Source organism: Monodon monoceros, unplaced genomic scaffold (assembly GCF_005190385.1).
Source record: "Monodon monoceros isolate NGI ecotype Baffin Bay Population unplaced genomic scaffold, NGI_Narwhal_1 Super_Scaffold_21, whole genome shotgun sequence".
Classification (NCBI taxonomy): domain Eukaryota; kingdom Metazoa; phylum Chordata; class Mammalia; order Artiodactyla; family Monodontidae; genus Monodon; species Monodon monoceros.
The window spans coordinates 25173587-25192572 of record NW_021703778.1 but is presented as its reverse complement, the minus strand read 5'-3'; the positions used below and the strand labels follow the sequence as shown (position 1 = coordinate 25192572).

Genomic DNA, 18986 nt, shown 5'->3' with positions numbered 1-18986 from the left:
CGAGAGAGAGGCATGGACATATATACACTACCAAACGTAAGGTAGTGTATATATGTCCATGCCACTCTCTCGCTTTGTCACAGCTTACCCTTCCCCCTCCCCATATCCTCAAGTCCATTCTCTAGTAGGTCTGTGTCTTTATTCCTGTCTTACCCCTAGGTTCTTTATGACATTTTTTTTTCTTAAATTCCATATATATGTGTTAGCATACGGTATTTGTTTTTCTCTTTCTGACTTACTTCACTCTGTATGACAGACTCTAGGTCCATCCACCTCATTACAAATAGCTCAATTTCTATTAATTCATTTTTAAGTAACAGTAACAAGCCCTCACACATATGAACTAATCTGATCCTGACAACTGTACTATGAAGCGGACATTATCATGATTTCTGCCATTTTACAAATGAGACATCAAGGCACAACGAGGTTTGGAGAATTGCCTGAGGTCACCCAGCGAGGTCGCCCAGCTAGAGGACCCACAGGGATGGAGCTGGAGGCTCATCTAGGCTTCCGAGCCATGGTCTTGACAGGATGCTGTACTGCCTCTTCTAAATTCCTACCTCTAGCCCTGAGCTCTAGTCTAGACAGAATGCCTTCCGCCTTTCCATCTGGCCATCCTCTGGTACTTCAACTCTGTTCAAAACTTCTAGGTGAAGATACTATTTCTTCTTCTACTTAGCATTGCCATTGGGGTTTTAGTCAATTCAATCAGATGAAAGAATGTAGGGGCATAAAAACTGGAAAGAAAAGAAATAAAGCTATCTCTGCTTGCAGATTATACGGTAGTGTGTCTAGTAAACCCAAGAGAATCAATGGTGGGAGTAATAAAATAATGAAATATTTTAAAAGAGAGCAATCAAGAGTGATACTAAAGAAGTGTGGCATGGGGTGGGTAGGGAAGAAACACTTTTTTTTTACAGGATAATGCCAGCTAAGGAATGCAGAAAGATGGATCACAAGGGAATTGTGTGCAGAAAGGTGGATCTCAAGGGAATTATGTGCAGAAAGATGGATCATAAGAGAATTACGTGCAGAAAGGGAATTAAGTTGAGTGGAAAAAGCCAGTTTTAAAGGTTACATATTGTGTGATTCCATTTATTTTGCAGTCTTAAAAATGACAAAATTATAGAGATGGAGAGCAGCTTAGTGTCTGCCAGGGATTAGGGAGGAAGGAGGCCTGTGGCTGTGGCCATGATAGGGCAGCGGGAAGGATCCTTGTGAAGAGAACTGCTGTGTATCTTGGCTCTGGTGATGGTCACATGAATCTACACATGTGGGACAGTTGTGTAGAACCAAAGACACACATGCACGGATGAGAGCATATAAAATTGGTGAGATCTGAGTAAGACTGATGGATTGTAGCAAGGTCAATTTCCTGGTTGTGATATCATGCTATAATTTGGAGGTAAATTGAATGAAGGCTTTATTGGATCTCTCGATATTATTATTTACAACTGCATGTGAGTCTATAATTATCTCAAAATAAAAAGTTAAAAACACAGATTTACAGTAGCTGGTCCAAGATCAAGCAGAACTAGAATTTGAACCCAGCTCATTCTAAACTCCAAAGCCCAACATCTTAACCATTACAATACAGACCTTCAATACACAGTTATCAAAATCTTCACAGTCTTTTACCCATGCATCCTATATCTGGAAATGTATCCTGAGGAAATCACAAAATAAAAACTTTATACATAAAAAAAAGTTAAAAACAAACACACAAACAATCCTCTGTTCCTTTTCTTGTCCTTGTTTCTCTTGGTGACCCTGACATTCCTGTGATGTGACACTTCAGCATCTCCCTTAAATTCCACTTTCCTTTGCCATCAGGTCCAAACCCTTCTCAAGAGTCCTTGCTTAGACCTCTGCGGGAGCCTCGCATACGCCCCCTCTCTTCTGTAACGTTCACCACTCTCCTGCAGCCCTCCCAGCTGCAGACCCGCCAGAGCAGTAGCATCTTATCCTTTCCCTCCACCTCCCGTGTCTCCCCGCCTCCGATATGTCTTTTAAAATATCGTCAAGCCAAGCATCCTAGGGTCCCAGAGCACAGAGCTGATGCGCTAGTGTCACGGTAAATGCCTGCAGGTGAGGTATTCTCTGCCTCCGTGATTCACCGCTGGGTACCACAACTGCCCCCCCCTCTTTTTCCTTTAATCTGGGAAGTGGGTTTGTCAAACACCGGACTCCCTCCTGTCGGGAGGGATTGACAGCATTTCCTTGCTTTGCTTTGGGGACTGAGTCTGCCAATCAAATAGCAGATGGCAGATTCCTCAGAGCCATTAAGGAGCTTGTGACCATAGGAGCTTCTTAGATACTCCAGGTCACTGCCTTTGCCATGCTGATTGGTTTTCTGGGCCTCCTGGCATGGTGCCCCTGATGGGGGGGTGGAATCCTTCCTGGCCTGTGAGCCAGGTAAGGAGGAAGGCTGCTCCTGGCTGTACCTCGTTTGAAGGGTGAACAGGGTTCACCTGGCAGGTTAAGCAGAATACGTCACCCTGGCAGGGGGAATGCCAGGTTCAGGGGACTATAAGTGGAATGTTTGCTGGAGTGTGAATGGCAAGGGTGTGAATGACAGAAGTGTATCTGTGGAAATAATGTAAGTGAAAGGACCTTGATATCTGTAAAATGTCCCACAAGCCTTGATTGTTGCTATTATTATCTCTCGAGCAGTGTTGTTTTTAGGACCAAATGGTAAAATATGTAAGGTTCCTTCGTGAGTTGGAAAAAAAATTATCTAAAATGTTAATTACTTAAAGCTTGATTGTGTCAGAGCAAGGAAATGGAGTTTCTTTTGACGTCATCTTCTAAGGACAATTTATGAGAATTCTGCACTCGTTTCCTTCCTCTCACCTATATTCACAATGGCCTTCACATCTAATAAAACATGGTCAACTTCCTGATCACTGCCGACTAGCTCCCCATGGTTTAATTTGAAAACTTCCAGTCATTTCTGGTTGTTGTTGGCTGTCCATGTCACCTACTATTTATTTAAACTGTTTCTTCAACGTGGGCAGCCGTAGGCACTGAATGAACGCTTGCGTGTATTGGCAATTGCGTCGATATTATGGTCTATTTATCAGTTAATTCAGACACATATCCATCTTTGTTCAGCATAAATGCTGAGGGGAACGTGGCAGAGCCAAGTTTGTTTGTGCTCAGGGCTGGGGGGACGGGTTAAGGCAATTTAATGGCATCAAAGAAAAGGTGTCTGATTCCCTGGGTAAGAATAAGAGGGGAGGCTGTGTACTCTGAAGGGGAAGATCTCAGTGCAACTGGGCTCATTCTGCAGTAATTGGCATCCTTCATCTGTGAGTTCTGTGTGTGTCTGTCTGACCCACAGTTTCTGAGACCCGGCTGGGCCTCCCAGGCCAAAGAGTCAGAATTTCCACTACCCAAGAATGAGTGACTCATGGGGTAAGATCCTTCTGGAGAACATCTTCTTCCTTAATCAACACTTATTACCAAGAAAAAAGAAGGTGGGGGAGATGGGTGGGAATCCAGTTATTTTCCCTTTCCCTTGGAAGGGAAAAAAGGAGACTGAGAACCGACAATATTCCTCCCAGAAGCTGTCCCTGAATCAAAGCTCTCATGTTTCGGGGTCTCAAATGCTTCTGTGAATGAAATTTTGGGGGTGGTTGTGTTTTGCCCCTGGGAGCCTTAGCTGATAACGAACTTCTGTACTTGAAAGGGTTAACCACAAGTTTACTGCAGAATGTCAACCTGATGAAAATTAAAGGTTGTCAGATAAGAAAAACAAGGGGGATGGAAATACACCCGTGTTTTTTCTCTGAAATCGAAAAGCAGTTTTCCTTCAAATCTTTGAAACCCATTTCTTGGGACGAAATAATGTTTTTAGTAGAAATGTGCTACGCTGGTGAATCCCACCCACTGTCCCACCCATTCAGGTCTCTAACAGCAGCTGGCCACGCTGACACGGACCCTAAGTGTGGCAGGCACCCCAAATCCATGTGTACAGAGCCTGGGAGGACCCGGCTCAGGTGTTGCCAGCAGGAACCCACACCTGCCGCCTCCACTCCACCTCCCGGGGATGCCCGCCATCCCCCTAACTCTGGGACACTCTTCTTCACGCCTGCTCTCAAGAATCACACTCAGTTTTAAACAAGACACACGTGTGTGCTGTTTGGATTCAATGTTTGAGGCCCCCCTGCCCCCCCAAATTCGTATGCCGAATCCTTACTGTCCAGCGTGATGGTGTTAGAAGGTGGGGCCTTGAGGTGAGATGAGGCCATGAGGGTGGAGCCTCAGGGGTGAGTTTGTGCCCCTGTAGGAGTCATGAGAGAGCCGGCATCCTCTCTGCTTCCCACCATGTGGGGACACAACGGCCCTCCCCCAAACCCCACCACGCCGGCCCCCTGATCTCAGATCCCAGCCTCCAGGAATAAGTGAGGAATGAAGTTCTGTTGTTCTGAGCCCCCCAAGGCTTTGGTATTCTGTTAGAGCAGCCTGCACGGACTAAGACATCACCGTGTGTTTTGGTTGGGGATCAGACCCTTGCATGGAGAATGTCAATCCAGACATGGAAATGGAGGCCACAGACTGCCCGGAGGGGAAGGTGCTGATTAAGGTTCTGGGGTTCTTGGTGCTTTGGGGGCAGCCCTGATCTGCTTGTCCACTGTGACTCGCCTAAGTCAGGTTCAGGGTAGACAAACAGCAGCCTGAACGTATTTCCCAAATCTGCATGTCGGCAGGCGCTGCCCCATAAACAGAAGAAGGATGAGGATGTGTCAGAGTGGGCGGATGATGGGGTGGGTGACACAGGGTCGGGAAGAGGTTATGTTAATATCGTCCATTAAATGAGACCCAAAGCCCTCCCCGGTACTCCGGGGACTGGCCTCAGAAAAGCAGCCTCAGCTGAAAGGCTTTTGATGAATTCAGTCTGTGGACTCAGCCTGGGCTGTCCTCCCTCAGCCGGCACTGAAGGAAACAGGCTCCGTGTTCCCCAGAGCGCCCTTTAAAGGGCCAGCTCTGCACCATTCCTGCCTTCCCTAAATTCTTAGGTAGCACCGAAATCCGGCCCTCTGCTCGGTGCCGTAGGTGGGTGCTGTTCCTTTCAACAGACACCTCAGGCTTGACGACCACAGGTGATGGTCCAGCAAGGGGCATTTGTGTCGGGCTTCTTATAGAATTTAAACCCCAGGTGGCAGCGCTTTCCAAGGGCATGGGCACTTAAGACCTGTTCCCATGACTCACTGGGCATTGCTTTGCGCTGAAAAGGACAGATGGGACTCGCCAAGGATGTGGTAATTGTAGCGTGAACTAGATAGACTTCCTTCCGTAGTGTGAACTGATACCTTCAGTCCTGCTTACAAATGGACCGGATGCAGGTAGGGGAGCTTGCCGGCCGCTGGGGGGCTGAATGGCTCGGTCAGCACAGGGCTGAAGGGATGACTTTTCACTCCGCTATAGGGTGTTTATTAAGCCATAGAATGTCGGGACAGAAAGGGGCTTAGAGACCCTCCCTATCCATCTCCTCGCATGCTTAGACAGTGCCCACTCTGTCCAAGGTGTGTGAGACATTGCACACCGGGCACTGATCGGGGTACATATATGGACCTCTCTGGTCCTCACAGCCCCCTATGAAGTAGGCTGTTAGGAATATTCATGACAATTAATACAATGATTATTATATAGTACATTATTATAATTAAAATATTAAATGTATAATAAATTGATATACAAAGTAGTACAGTATGATTAATATAGTTATAAATAAGAAACATTTAAATATGATTAATTATTACATAGTCATTCTTACTGGCTCTGTGTCATACACGATGGCGGTGAGGCCCCGACAGGGTCAGTGACCTTCGCGGAGTCGCACAGCTGGTCGGTGTGAGGCCAGCGTTTGGATCCGCTGCCTCACATGACCCCGTTCGCCCACAGTTTCCTCCCTGTGTCTTGGCTGCATCCTGTTCGTGTGGCCACTGTATGCTCTGACCGTCCCCCACCCCGTCCCACATGTGTCCCGCGTGGTGGGAAGGCCATTGTGGGCATCTTGGGGTGGGGTGGGTGCTGGAGCTTGAAGAGCAGATGCTAGGTGCTAACGTGCAGAGATCATTCGGGCTGGACTCTACAGGGACTGGAGCTTCATAGGGAGTGCCAGCCAAGGGAAAGGAATAAGGATTTTGCCCAGGGTTCCTGGGCAGCTGGGTGGATAGTAGTGTCTTTCACTAAAATGGGAAATAGAGGAGGAAGACCAGGCCTGGGGCCACAGCTCTGGCCGTACTGAGTTTGAGAAGTCTGTGAGACAGCCCTGTGGAGAGGTGCTCTGGGCCTTAGCTGTGCAGATTGGAAGCCCAGCAAGCCATGTTTACTGAGCACCTACTATATCCTGGTTACTGTAGGCAGGCCGCCGCATCCCACTTTATACCCACAGCAACTGAAGCCCATGGAGGTTAGAAGAACCTGCCCATGACCAGCTCCCCACTAGGTCACTCAGCGCCCTCCGGGGCTGCACCCCCTCCCCCTGTCCCGCCTGCCGTCATACGCACGGATGCCAGAGCCAGTGCTCTAAAGCCCAGACTGCATCCTTCCCTTGCCCATGCCGCTCTGTGGTACCCATTCCTCCCAGGATACAGTCGAAGCCCCTGTACTTGGCAAGGCTCCATGACATAGCTCACAGCCCAGCCTCAACAGCCTCCACCTCTGCCCCCGCCTGAGCTCTCCAGCCTGGTGGACTATGCTCTGTCTTTTGTCGTTAACCTTGCTCACGACTTCGCTTCCACCTTCTCGACTTCTGCTTGTCCTGCAGGCCTCCCTTGCTGTCACATTTCTCTGGGAAGCCTCCTGGACCTGTCTCTTTGGTTTTGGGCATTCCGCTGCACTCCCAAGCTACCCGCCATTTCTTTACACAGTGCTTGCCACACCGTGTCCATCAGATGCCCCCACCCTGCTGGAGCCTGCAGAGAATGGTACCCAGCGACTGTTTTAAAGGAAAGTAGAGTCACACAAGTCCAAACCAGGATCTGAATCCAAGCCTGCAGAATCCCAAGTTCATGAGCCCTTTCTGCTCTCCCAAGATGCTTTCCAGTTGGGAAGAATTCCAAATAGGCCGACGAGACACGGAGGATTATAAGAGGCGAGGATGCCCCTAGGCTTTGAAATCATAGGTGAGGAAGCTACGGTTGCAGAATAGGAGACCTGCGGGCTGGGGTGCCTGGAGCTGGGGGGCCTGATGTGCAGAAGACATGCAGATGGTCCAGGTCAGAAAGAATATGGGATGCCAGGCAGAGGAAGTGTGCCCCACAGGCAGCGGGGAATGATTTGAGCTCTTTGATCTGGGGAAAGGCATCACGAAAGTTGTTTTCAGGAGAATTAATTTGGGGATGGATCAAAGAGTGACTTAAAATGAGACCTGGAAGGCTTACCCTAAGAAGCCCAGGGGAGTTAATGAGACCCGTTGACTATGTGCTTCCTTTGTACAGGGATGGAGCCGGTAGCCCACCTCCATCACTTTCTTGGGCGCAGGAATGACTGCTTCACAACTTCAGTCTCCTCATCTGTAAAATGGGAATGATCATGGTGGTACCTGACTCACAGGGTCATTGTGAGGCTTCTGTGAGGTAACAGGTGCAGCGCACACACTTACTCTCCCAGGAGGAGGAGGGCGGGAGGCTGAGGTGTCCTGACAGCTCTGCTCGCAGACCCTCTGCACAAGCCCACTGCAAACTCAGGCTAGAGGAGTGAGGTTAACGAAGCCCTGGGAAGAGGGAAAGTGAAACTTGATGGCCAGTGAAAGGCGTTGAAAGCCAAAAGTGAGATAAACAACGACCCATTTGCACATCAGAGCCGAAACGCTCACCCTTTGCGGTACCCAGTGCTCTCCTGGGTGTCAGCAGGGTGTCAGCGGAAACTGCCCTTTTACTTTTAAAAGGTTTTGGGGTTTGTAATTTTTTTTTTTGTAGTTGTTTGTTTTGCTTTCCACTTAAAATAAGGAGTTTTCTCTTCACAAAGATCCTTTTATTCTAAATCAGGCTCTGAACAGAGGTGTCACCACCACAGGGACCGGAAACGGATACCACATTCAGCTGGGTGTGCAGGCTCTGGCAGGTTTCATCAGCCGGGGACCCCGTGACAGCCCCGGCCGCAACCAGGAAAGATGCCAGATGCGCAGCCTCCCCCGAAACTCCCGGGAAACTCACAGAGCCCCGAGGCAGGAAGAAGCTGACGTCAACTTAGCCTTCGGGGATTTCAAGCAAAACTCTTAGAAATGATTCCTCTGCCCTTTATTTGGTATCACGATCTTTCTCTGAGGAGATGAGCCAAATTGCTCCAAGGACCTCATTTCATGAAACTATGTACATGTAGTTATCCACACACACACATATATACACATATTATATACACGTGTGTGTATATATACACACACGTACATATATACACATATATGTATATATACATAGTATATATATGTATGTGTATACATACACAAACATGTATACATATAAACACATACTATATATATATATGTTTTAAAGAAACACTGTTGCTTTGCTTTTAAGCACATAAGGTAACCGGACTGACTAGGTTCCCTTCATCTCTTCCTTGGAGAGGAAGGTCCTTCCTGGGCGTTTAGAATTGGGGAGTGGTTCACACTCCGCTGAGGACGTGCCATCGGTCAGCACTGTGTATAAATGGTACTTCTGCAATACCTGGGGGCTGTGGGAGCCATTAGTTTCTTCTTCAAGGAATGTAACTACTCCCACCTGAAATGTTCCCACTTTCTCGGTCAGGGACTTTCTCGAGCAAAAGAAAGCTTCCGCACATCCTCTATGTTGTTATAAATTCAAAATCTGTGGTGTTTGATTTTAATAACTTCAGTAGTTGAAAATGACCAAGTAATGCTCTCAGCCCTCCTTTCTGTCCCAAATGTTAGTGTAAAGGTGAGGCAGTTCTTGATTCAATAGGTACGGGGAGGGCTTCCCTGGTGGTGCAGTGGTTGAGAATCTGCCTGCCAATGCTGAGGTCACGGGTTCGAGCCCTGGTCTGGGAAGATCCCACGTGCCGCGGAGCAACTAAGCCCGTGCGCCACAGCTACTGAGCCTGCGCGTCTGGAGCCTGTGCTCTGCAACAAGAGAAGGCCGCGACAGCGAGAGGCCCGCGCACCGCGATGAAGAGTGGCCCCCGCTCGTCGCAACTAGAGAAAGCCCTCGCACAGAAACGAAGACCCAACACAGCCGAAAATAAATAAATTAATTAATTAATTAAAAAAAAAAAAAGAGGTAGAGGGACTCGTATAAGAACAAACATTTGTCTGTGTGTTCCATCCACTCTTTCTTTGTATTTGCATTTTAGATCTCAGCTTGTGTTGGCATTATCTGTGCGATATATTTCTCTCCTGCTGGATGGTGTGTTCCTGGAGGCCAAGGACTGGTTTACATTCATCTCCTAACCCTGTATCTGACACATAGTAGTTGCTCAATAAATATTTGCCGAATGAATGAATCAACAAAGGAATGAAGCAGTGCCTGAAGGTGATGCCACAGGCGAGACTGTCCCCATCCATCCTCCTGTGTCCCTCCTCCACCTGTCACACCCATCCTGTCTGTCTACCTTGGCAGCACTGTTTTCACTCTGAAAAACTTCACAGCAGAGAAGATTCCCACCATCATGCCTCAGAGGCACACCTATCCTCACCTTTGTTTTCTTATTGCTGAGGATACAAAAAGCAGCAAGACTTCTGAAGGAGGTATCTATTTTGGGCCCAACCAGAAAAGAGTGGGTGATTCTGTGGGCAGAGATTCCTGAACGTGGTGGGGTTGACTCATGCCCAGAGGTGCTCAGAATTTCCTCTGTTTCGTGGGCGTCTGGGGCAGACGTGGCTCGACTCGAGTGCTTTCTTTCAAGCACAGTCAAATGCAGGAAAGACACCCCGAGCTGCTGTTTGGGGCATAGAAGGAGGGGGAGAGCGGGATTCAGAGAATTTAAGTCTGCAGGGGCTCTGTGTGCCTGAAGAGGTCAGCTCCTAGAGGAGATGGAGGGATCGCTGCTGGGCATCTGGGGTCGGAGTCTGTAGGAACAGGCTCGTTCACTTACGCACAACCGCAGCAGCAGCGGGACCTCTTCAGAGCGGACTGTCTTCCACTTTTAAAAAAGTGAAAGTAAACTTGTTTACTAACGTGGGTTCAGGAGAATCATCAAGAACGAGGGCTCTGCACCACTCCAGCCTGGTTCACATCCTCGCTTCCCACCCCGGTTGTGTTCCATGGGCTAACTTACTTTTGTGAGCCTCAGTTTACCAGATGCAAAATGGGGGTGAGAGCAAGGCCGACCTGATTTTCAGGATTATTGGAAGGAACACTACGTTTTCACATAATGCCTGTAAGAGAGCATGTAGGCTGTGAATATTAGCTCTTGTTATTATCATTCGTGTTTAAAATGTTTCTTGGGGAGTTCCCTGGTGGTCCAGTGGTTAGGACTCGGTACCTTCGCTGCCGTGGCCCCGGGTTCAGTCCCGGGTCGGGGAACGAAGATTCCACAAGCCACGCGGCATAGCCAAAAAAAAAAAAAGTTTCCTGCAACAAGGCTGAAGGCAAATAAGCCTCAAAAGAAAAAGTGGGTACTGGGATCAGTGTTTGTGCCAGGCCTGCCCCAGCTAGCCGTCTGTTCTCCAGTTCACAGCTTCGCCCACCACTCAGCTTTCTCTCTCAAGAGGGCCTCCTGAAGACCAGCGGGCTTTCCACGCTCTTTCTTTTAAAGGAACCAGTCGCCTCCTTAGCACTTACTTTTTATTCTCTAGAAACCTGCTTCTCTTTCTTCTTCTTTTGGGAAAAATTATTTAACTGTTCCTAGCCTCCTGATGCCAGCCTGGCCTTTCACTGCATCCAGAATGATTGGAAAAGGGGGGAAAGCAACCCAAGAAGCAGGTCTGACTAGTCTGACCCAGGCTGTTCACCTTACTTGCTCCCTTGTGAGCTTCTGGTCACCCCCCACCCATGGCATCCACACTTTGGTGCCTTAGTGTTTCTGCTGCCTGAAATCCTCCTGGGTACGTGACGCTGGGTTCAGAGTGCAGGCACCGTGGCTGATGGAAAGCCGCGTGGCCAGGGTGGGTGGGGGCAAGGTGTCACGTGAGCGGTCAGGATGGAGGTCCCAGAGCTCTGGCCTTGTGGTGTGCCGTTGGCCAGGGCTAGGTCGGGGCACAATTTGGATGTAGGGGAATAAGACCCCGGACTTCTTGACTGTTACCCAGAGGTGTCATGTGGTCCTGGTGTTGCTGATTCAGTGACCCATTGTGGGAATGAAGTCTACCAGACCCCAACAAGGTGTGTAGACACTAGAGGATCAAAATGAGAGGAGGAGGACACAGGTGCTTCTTGTCGGAGCAAAAGTACTAGTTTTTATCAGATCATCATTAGCCATTTGAGCCTCATCTTGCATGCAGCCAACACAAAATATGAAAAAGTTCGTTCGGATTTTTCCGTACCATCTTACGGAAAACCCCAAACAAACATTTTGGCCAACCCAATATTTGAAATATGGGTCATTTGTTTCGTTGCTCTCATTAACACCTCAATTTTCAGTTGTTACTCAAGGAGCATGACCCACGTATACAACTGTAGCAACATCATTAGGAAACACCACCCTCCAGCCTCTTCTGAGATTCACAAGCACAAGCTTAGAGCCACCTTCTCCAAGAAGCCTTTCTGAACGCTCCGCGAAGCACCTTACCCTACTTTGGTCGCTGTGGCATGTGTCAACTTTGCTACATACCACTTTGTAATATTTGATCTTGTGTCTTTCCCAGACTGGTTTTCCCATTTTACTTGCAAGTTCTGTGTGGGGTGGACACAGCACACATTTCTTCTCTCCTGTGACAGCCTTGCTACTCAAAATGGGGTTAGGGCATTAGCAACATGGGCCTCACAGGGAGCCTGAACCAGAATCTCAGCCCCCATCCCTGACATCCTGAGTCAGAATCTGCCTCACAACAAGCCCCTAGGTGATCTGTAATAGATTAAACTTTGGGAAATACTGTGCTAGGGCACCTATTCCTAGTGAATAGAAATAAAACAATGGAATTGGACCAACCATGGAATCATTATTCTGTGGATTTCAATCCTAACCGCATCTTGAATCATTTGAGGAGCTTAAAAATAATGTTATCCTTATGTCAATTCTCATCCCCAGAGAGTCTGACCTAATTGGTCTTAATTGGTCTTGGGTGAGGCTTGGGCATCATTTGTTAAAGTTTCCCAGACGCACACGTAATGTGCAGTTCGTGCGAGGAACCACTGCTCTAAATACATTTCCCAGTTGGACTTGTGTTTTCTCCCTGATGGAGGCAAATCCCAGAGTAACCTCCAAACAAGTCAAACAGCCAAAAACTTCCTGAGTAATCTTAAAGTGGAAAATACCTAGAGATGATTCTATTATTGTTTTCCCCTAAATGGGTGACTTATTTGAAAGCCTGAGAGGGGGAGGGATTCAGTGATGGCTGTTGACTCACTGGCAAACACTGCTGCCTCCATTGGCAAGTCTTCAAGGTGGGAGTTGCTCAGCAGATGTTTTATCTCCAGTCTTAGGCCAGAAGCAGTTTGAGAGCAAAGACCTTTTCCATCTTGGTAATCCTAACGCATGGATGGATGGATGGATGGAAAGATGGATGGATCAATGGATGGAAAGATGGATGGATGGATGTCACTGAGAGTCGACGTGAAGACCTAAGGGGAATATTGGACTGGAATTTGGGAAGCCTGGATTCTAGTCCTGGCTCTTCACTTTTCCTGCTTGCCTTGTGTCCTTGGTACCTTTTTCTTACTATCTTGTCTAGGCACCCAGGCCTTTTAGGTTGCTTTTGCCAAGCCAACTATAGTTCCCTTACCAGGGAACATAACTTCCTGTGTCTCATCCTCTGTGCTCACAACTATAGCTGTTCAGATATTAAAGAACCTCATTGGAGGTCCTTCCTGGAGACCCTGGTTGATAGGGAGGCTACAACCCTAAATATTATCCTCAAAATTTTGTGCATATGTACAGTTTTCTAAGGAGACAATTAACAGCACTCATCAAATTTGCTCAAGGACTCACCACTCAAGAAAGATTAAGCCAGATGGAGTCTTGCTATCACTTTGTTCTTCCTGTTGGGAGATTCAGGATGTATGTATAGGAGTGACAAATGAGGTCTGTCTTTATGTGGTGAGGTTCTATGGACCATTTTTTTTGCCCCCTTGATAAGACTTGGGGCACCGGCTGACTCCACTGAAGCAGAACTTCCTGAAGAAATTACTAGAAAGGGTGGCCAAAGAGGGGATGAGGAAGCTCGTTAAGGGTCTCCAATCTCTCTTCCCCTGATACCTGCCTGGATGAAGAACAAGAGAGGAGAGTGTCTGGAAGTTTAGATACCCCCAGTGGCTTCAGAGGGCCCCTGGGTGAGCCATGACTGGTACCAAGGTGACACACATTGTTAGCCTGGAGAGAAGGAATCCTAGGTTCTAAGTCCAAAGGGATCAGAGGCCATTCCTGCCTGGCTTGGGAAATCTCTACACCACTTTTGACAAATTTTCATTTAGACTCTGCTTAAACACTTGCAGAGAAAGGGAGCCCAGGGGTTAATGGAGAGGAAAAGGATAGAGGAACTCTTCACTCTGTTTGGCTGTTGGACATTCACCAGACACGAATAAACCCACAGTTCAAAGTTTTGCCTTTTTTTTTGGCCTTGCCATGCAGCATGTGGGATCTTAGTTCCCTGACCAGGGATCGAACCTGTGACCCCTGCGTTGGAAGTGCAGAGTCTTAACCACTGCACCACCAGGGAAGTTCCCAAAGTTTTACGTTTTCAGCGGCATCCCCCACCCAGCCTCTGTCACCTTTCCACTCAAGTCTCCTTCCTTTTCTGATTCTCACTGCCACCTAAAGTCTGGGGCAGGGGATCAGATGATGAACAAAAGCCAAGGTCCTCACCTAAAGCCAAGAATCTACTGGTTTGCCATCTGGGTGCTCTTTCATTTGAAAAGTATGAAAGACACACATCCCTAGTTTCACTTTCTAGGAGGGGAAGTTAAAACATAGAGACTGGAGGACAGCAGAGAACAACTGGAATTCCGCCCCATCCATCTTCCCAGCCAGCCTACGCGCCCCTCTGTGGCTCCCCTGACGTGGCTGGAAAGCCTTGACCACTTTCAGGGATGCAGGGCTTATAGCTTTTTGAAACAATCGATTGAATTAAGGTCCTCTTTCCTTTTCTCATAGGGAATGGCCTCGGATAAAGAGAAGGAGGTCCCCACTCATGTAAGACCTCCCCTGTGAGAAGCAAGGAAATCATTTGAGGGCAAAAATGCCCGAAAAGCGAATAGCAGGAGCCACACCCAGCAGTGAGAAGTGTTTTTGCCTTGACGTTTACAACCTCGCCTGAGTGCTGCGCGGTACCTTCCAGGAGTTGGAAATAACCTACAATGATACGTCAGCCTCGGCACTTGGGCCCGCAAAGGTCTCTTAACCCAGACCCTGCTGTATATGTCTTCGGTTTGGAAACTTTTTCATCCAAAAGTACGCCGGCTTGAAAAGGCCTTTCGACAGAGCTTATTTTATTTCCTGTTCAGAATTCTTGACATAGAGCGATAGAGCTAGAAGTCAGTCTCAGGATCAGCTCCATCAACCTTTTCATTTTGCAGAGAAACTGAGGCCCAGGGAGGTATAGAAATTTGCCAAAAATCACGCCCTTCACCTCCTCCAACGATGGTCGTTCGGAGGTGCCTTGGACCACTTTCTGTTCCCTGCGAAGTTCAGTATCCCTGACTCTTCTATCCACTGACCTCAGGTGACATGGCCCCCCTTCCCAAAGGAACTCTGTTTATTTTTACAGTTTCTACTGATCATTGGAAATGAAGGGAGCGGGAAATGAACTTGAATGACCACCACGTTGAGGGCTAGCCTGACTTAAGGGTGACTGTCGCTATGATAGGAATGACTTCAACAAGAAACAACACAGAAGCCTCCAGACTACTCAGGGCTTTAGCCAAAGAAGCTAAGAAGTCTTCTCTTCGGATGAGTGAAGTTGAGGATAGGAGCTGTAGAGCTCATCAGCTGTCCTCTATAGCATCTCTAGCTGACTGTCCATCAGTGAAGTCAACTCTTTTTGGTGCCTTAATTCTCTCAGATCTCAAAAGGAGCAGATGTACGGGTGATAAACAGAACTGCCTATTTAAGACATGCTGTTTTTAAAGAAAGTAGCAACTGTTTCATGAGGTACTTCCTAAGTTTATCAAAGACCCGTATATATATATATATATATATATATATATATACATCTTCTCCAAAGTACATCTTAAAGATGAGCAAGGAAACAGTGGTAATAACACCTTGGGATCTAGAGAAATTGAATGATTAAATATGAAGAGTTAAACATTTTGTGTTTTAATGATACATGTGAAGATGGAAATTCCAGTGTGGGCAGTCATCTTTACAAGAAGGGATAATTAGACAAAAATATCATCTTAATGGGTTTCCGCATTGTGTTTTTTTTTTTTTTTTTGAGTCTAGGGCATGAAGATTTGATCACAGAATTCCTAGAATGAAAGAAAGATGATCAAGGCATAGATAAACTCTCAGAATTTCCACAATGCTGAGAAAGGCACCTTCAATAACGTGCCTGTTGGCAACATCAGGAGAACTCTCTTTTCAACCACATCCCAGGACCCAGTAATACAGAGACTCAAAACACTCACATTGACTAATACATCCCCTGTCACCCATCACAATTTTAAATGGTGGCTTTGGAAATTTTCAGACTGAAAATCTGCCTTATGAATCAGCTAGAAATTGCATCTGTTGACAGCCTGATTGATTTCGTTAGCAACCTCTCCCTTCTGAGGAATAAGAAGATTTGTTTATTTGAAGACTGGGTTCCCCTGGGAGGAAAAAGCCTGAGATGAGATTATTTCTCACCCTGGAGTGGTTCCTAAGCCATATGTGGATCCCAGAAACTCAGCCCGTATCATTCTCTTTAGCTACCAAGTCCTCACTTGCCTCTGGATGGGACCATTTCACGCCCTGTCTGTGCACCTACTCTCTCTGCGGAATCATCTCTGTAGAGCTCGGACCCTGTCTGCAGGGACCAGAAAGAGCACATGGCTGAGAAAACTGGGCTTGAGTCCTGGCTCTGTCACTGCCTGTGTGACCTCTGAGTTTTGAGGTCTTCTTCATCTCATGGGTTGGTGACATCCACCTTGCAAAGGGGCTATGAAGAGGAAAAGAAGACTTATACGTCTGGCACATAGAAGGTACTCTATAAATGGTCATTTTTACTTCCAATAGTCTTTTATTGACTCCCAAATGAAGTTTAAATTTTTAAACTTGTTACGAAGGCCTTGGGTCATTCATTTGACGCCATCCTACCTTTCCAGTCTTAATCCCCAGCAACCCCACATCCACGTCCAAGGCTGGGGGCTGTTCCCTGATGCTGTGTTGTGTCTTTGCTCCTGTGGGCCTCTCTATCTGGAATCTCCACTCAGGGAAATTCACTGCCCCCTCAGGGCACTTTTTGCTGCTGCTTTCACGAAGCTTTCCCTGATATACCCCTGCTCCCCTAGATCTTATCCCATTCCACCCATACTGCTGTTATTATAGCTATGCCTTTCTTCCTCTTACTAGGTTATATGTCTCTTAAGGAGTGAGGCTATGTCTTGTTCATTTTAGTATTTCCTACAGTGTTGAAAAGGGGCACAAGACGTATTGGATAGATTTTTGAAGATGCGAGTATATGAAGGAGGCCTCGCTGCTGCAGGACCATTCAAATCTTCAGATAAGTCATCATTGGCTGGCAATAACACGCGTTTACTTGAAATGTGTTTCCCAGAGACGAGGCATGATTAACTGTAAAGACTTTTCTGTTCTGGCCTGGCTTGACCTCCCACTTTGCAAAGACCCTGTGGAGGTAGAAATCTCATTATGAACCTTCCTAAAATCACGCCCACTTTTCACTTTAAAGTAAAGAAGATCCTACACCTGGGTCAGTTCACAGCCCAGTGACTTGGTCATTTCCCCTAAACAAGCAAAAAAGACTCCTTATGCATCATCCTGTTTCACTTCTTAACATATCTTTCTGTGGCCACTTAGCATCATTATATATCTAGAAACGAAGGATATAATATCATAGACTCTGATATCTTACCTGTTTTCCTGTATAAGCAAGGGAAGATGTTATTAGAAAGTTCACACTCAATTAAGAAGGAGGTTTGAGGTAGAAGTTGGTGGTTTCTTATTGCTTAAAAAAAAAACTGACAAACCCTTTTGAAAGGATGAAAGGAATTCAAAACTTTCATATATATATATATGTATATATCCACACACATACATACATGCATATATACACATAAGAACATAAGAATTAATGTTCTGAAAGTGATATGCTTATTTTTTTAAAACTTCTATAAAGTTACACATATAAGAAACTTCCTAGGTATTATTTCCCGAGACAGTAAAAAACAAAGTATACATCCTTGAGGTTTAACTCTTCTGAGATGTTAAATGATCCCAATGTTTCATATGGGAGTTAGTAATGTCTGCCAGACATTCACCTGGTCTTAGACTCCTAGTGGATTCTTAGTATTATCTTACAGCTTTGTGGGTGCAGTGGAAAACTGAATTCAGTGGAAAATCCAAGTTCTTGAGGACTCTGCTCATTAGTATGCTAACATTCAAATATCACATCACCCTATTCTTCCCAGAATCAGCCGTCAAAGACTTTGAGCGACAGAGAGCCCACCGTTCCAAGTTCTCTTTATAGGTCGGCGATAATTGAGGCATAAAACGGGCCCCCGGTGGGCTGTGGACATAGGGGTAGAACCCAGGATTCAACCCCCTTCCCCGTACTTTCTACTTAGGTGCCTCTCGGATTCTGTGGCTGGGGAGAGTCGACATCCTTAGCCTTCCCAGGACTCCGAGGACACCAGTGACCCCTTACCTGTCACGCAGCCAGGTACAACGATGAATACGAAGAATCCCCACATCAGCAAGCCTGGCTCCATCCTCCGGGCCCCTGGGATCAGCTGCCGATGTGAGGGCCAGGAAGAAAAGGTACTTCTCTGCAGAATGCTGGGTTTCCTTTCAGCCTCTTGCTGGCATCGCACTGGGAGGCTGGGGAAGGATCAATCCGCCCAGGTTGTCATCCTCGCTGGTCCATCCGTCTCTAGGACAGTCAGCACTTACTCTATATAAGTATTAGCCTGGTTTGTTCAGTCAGGAAATTGTGCCTACCACTCTCTTCTCTAGTCTCAAATATAGGAAGTGGTTTTAACCAGCTTTTTTTTTTTCAAGTTCAGTTTCTGGGAGGTGTGGGCCGGGGTTGGTGAGAAGATTGGGGTTCGTGTATGAATCCTTTCTTCAGCGTCCCCCTGAAAAGGGGAGGGAGATTCCCCCTGCCGTTGAAGGAGGGTGAGCAAGCACTTCTTGGCAGTGGTCTCAGCTAGAGTTTCATAAACTGGTGTCACTGTGAAACTGAGGTCCTTCCCCAGACTTGCAGCTCCCGGAGGAGTGGGCAGGTGCCACACAAGATGGGGGGCAAGGTCATGCCAGGAGTGTGGGGGAGCAGTCTTGGTCCTGGACGGGAATTTCCTAAAGCTGTCTGACCACAGATCCCTTTAAAAAGTCTAGTGGGCATCCGGGTGGGGTCTCCATACTCAGAACTCATGAATACTCTCCCAAGATTTATAATCAGTACTAGCCATAATTATTTCACCATGATGCTCTGGGTTCCTGCATGTGAGTTGTCATTTTATAAGATGTTTTGCCACCAGATGTGTCTTTCTCTTAAAAGATCATTACTGGGGACTTCCCTGGTGGTGCAGTGGTTAAGAATCCGCCTGCCAATGCAGGGGACAGTGTGTTCGAGCCCTAGTCCGGGAAGATCCCACATGCCGCAGAGCAACTAAGTCCATGCACCACAACTACTGAAGCCCACGTGCCTAGAGCCCGTGCTCCGCAACAAGAGAAGCCACCACAATGAGAGGCCCGCGCACCGC

General features: G+C 47.1%; 1 protein-coding gene across 1 annotated transcript in view; it reads right to left on the bottom strand.

Annotated features, from left to right (window-relative positions):
- IL2RA (interleukin 2 receptor subunit alpha) overlaps nt 1-18186 on the bottom strand; it is a 43120-nt gene extending 24934 nt beyond the window's left edge. The window contains exon 1 of the mRNA XM_029236148.1: nt 17930-18186. Within this exon, the coding sequence (XP_029091981.1) occupies nt 17930-17993 (64 nt within the window). The 5' untranslated portion in view covers nt 17994-18186. The remainder of the gene's footprint in view (nt 1-17929) is intronic.
- Nucleotides 18187-18986: the final 800 nt, after the last annotated feature.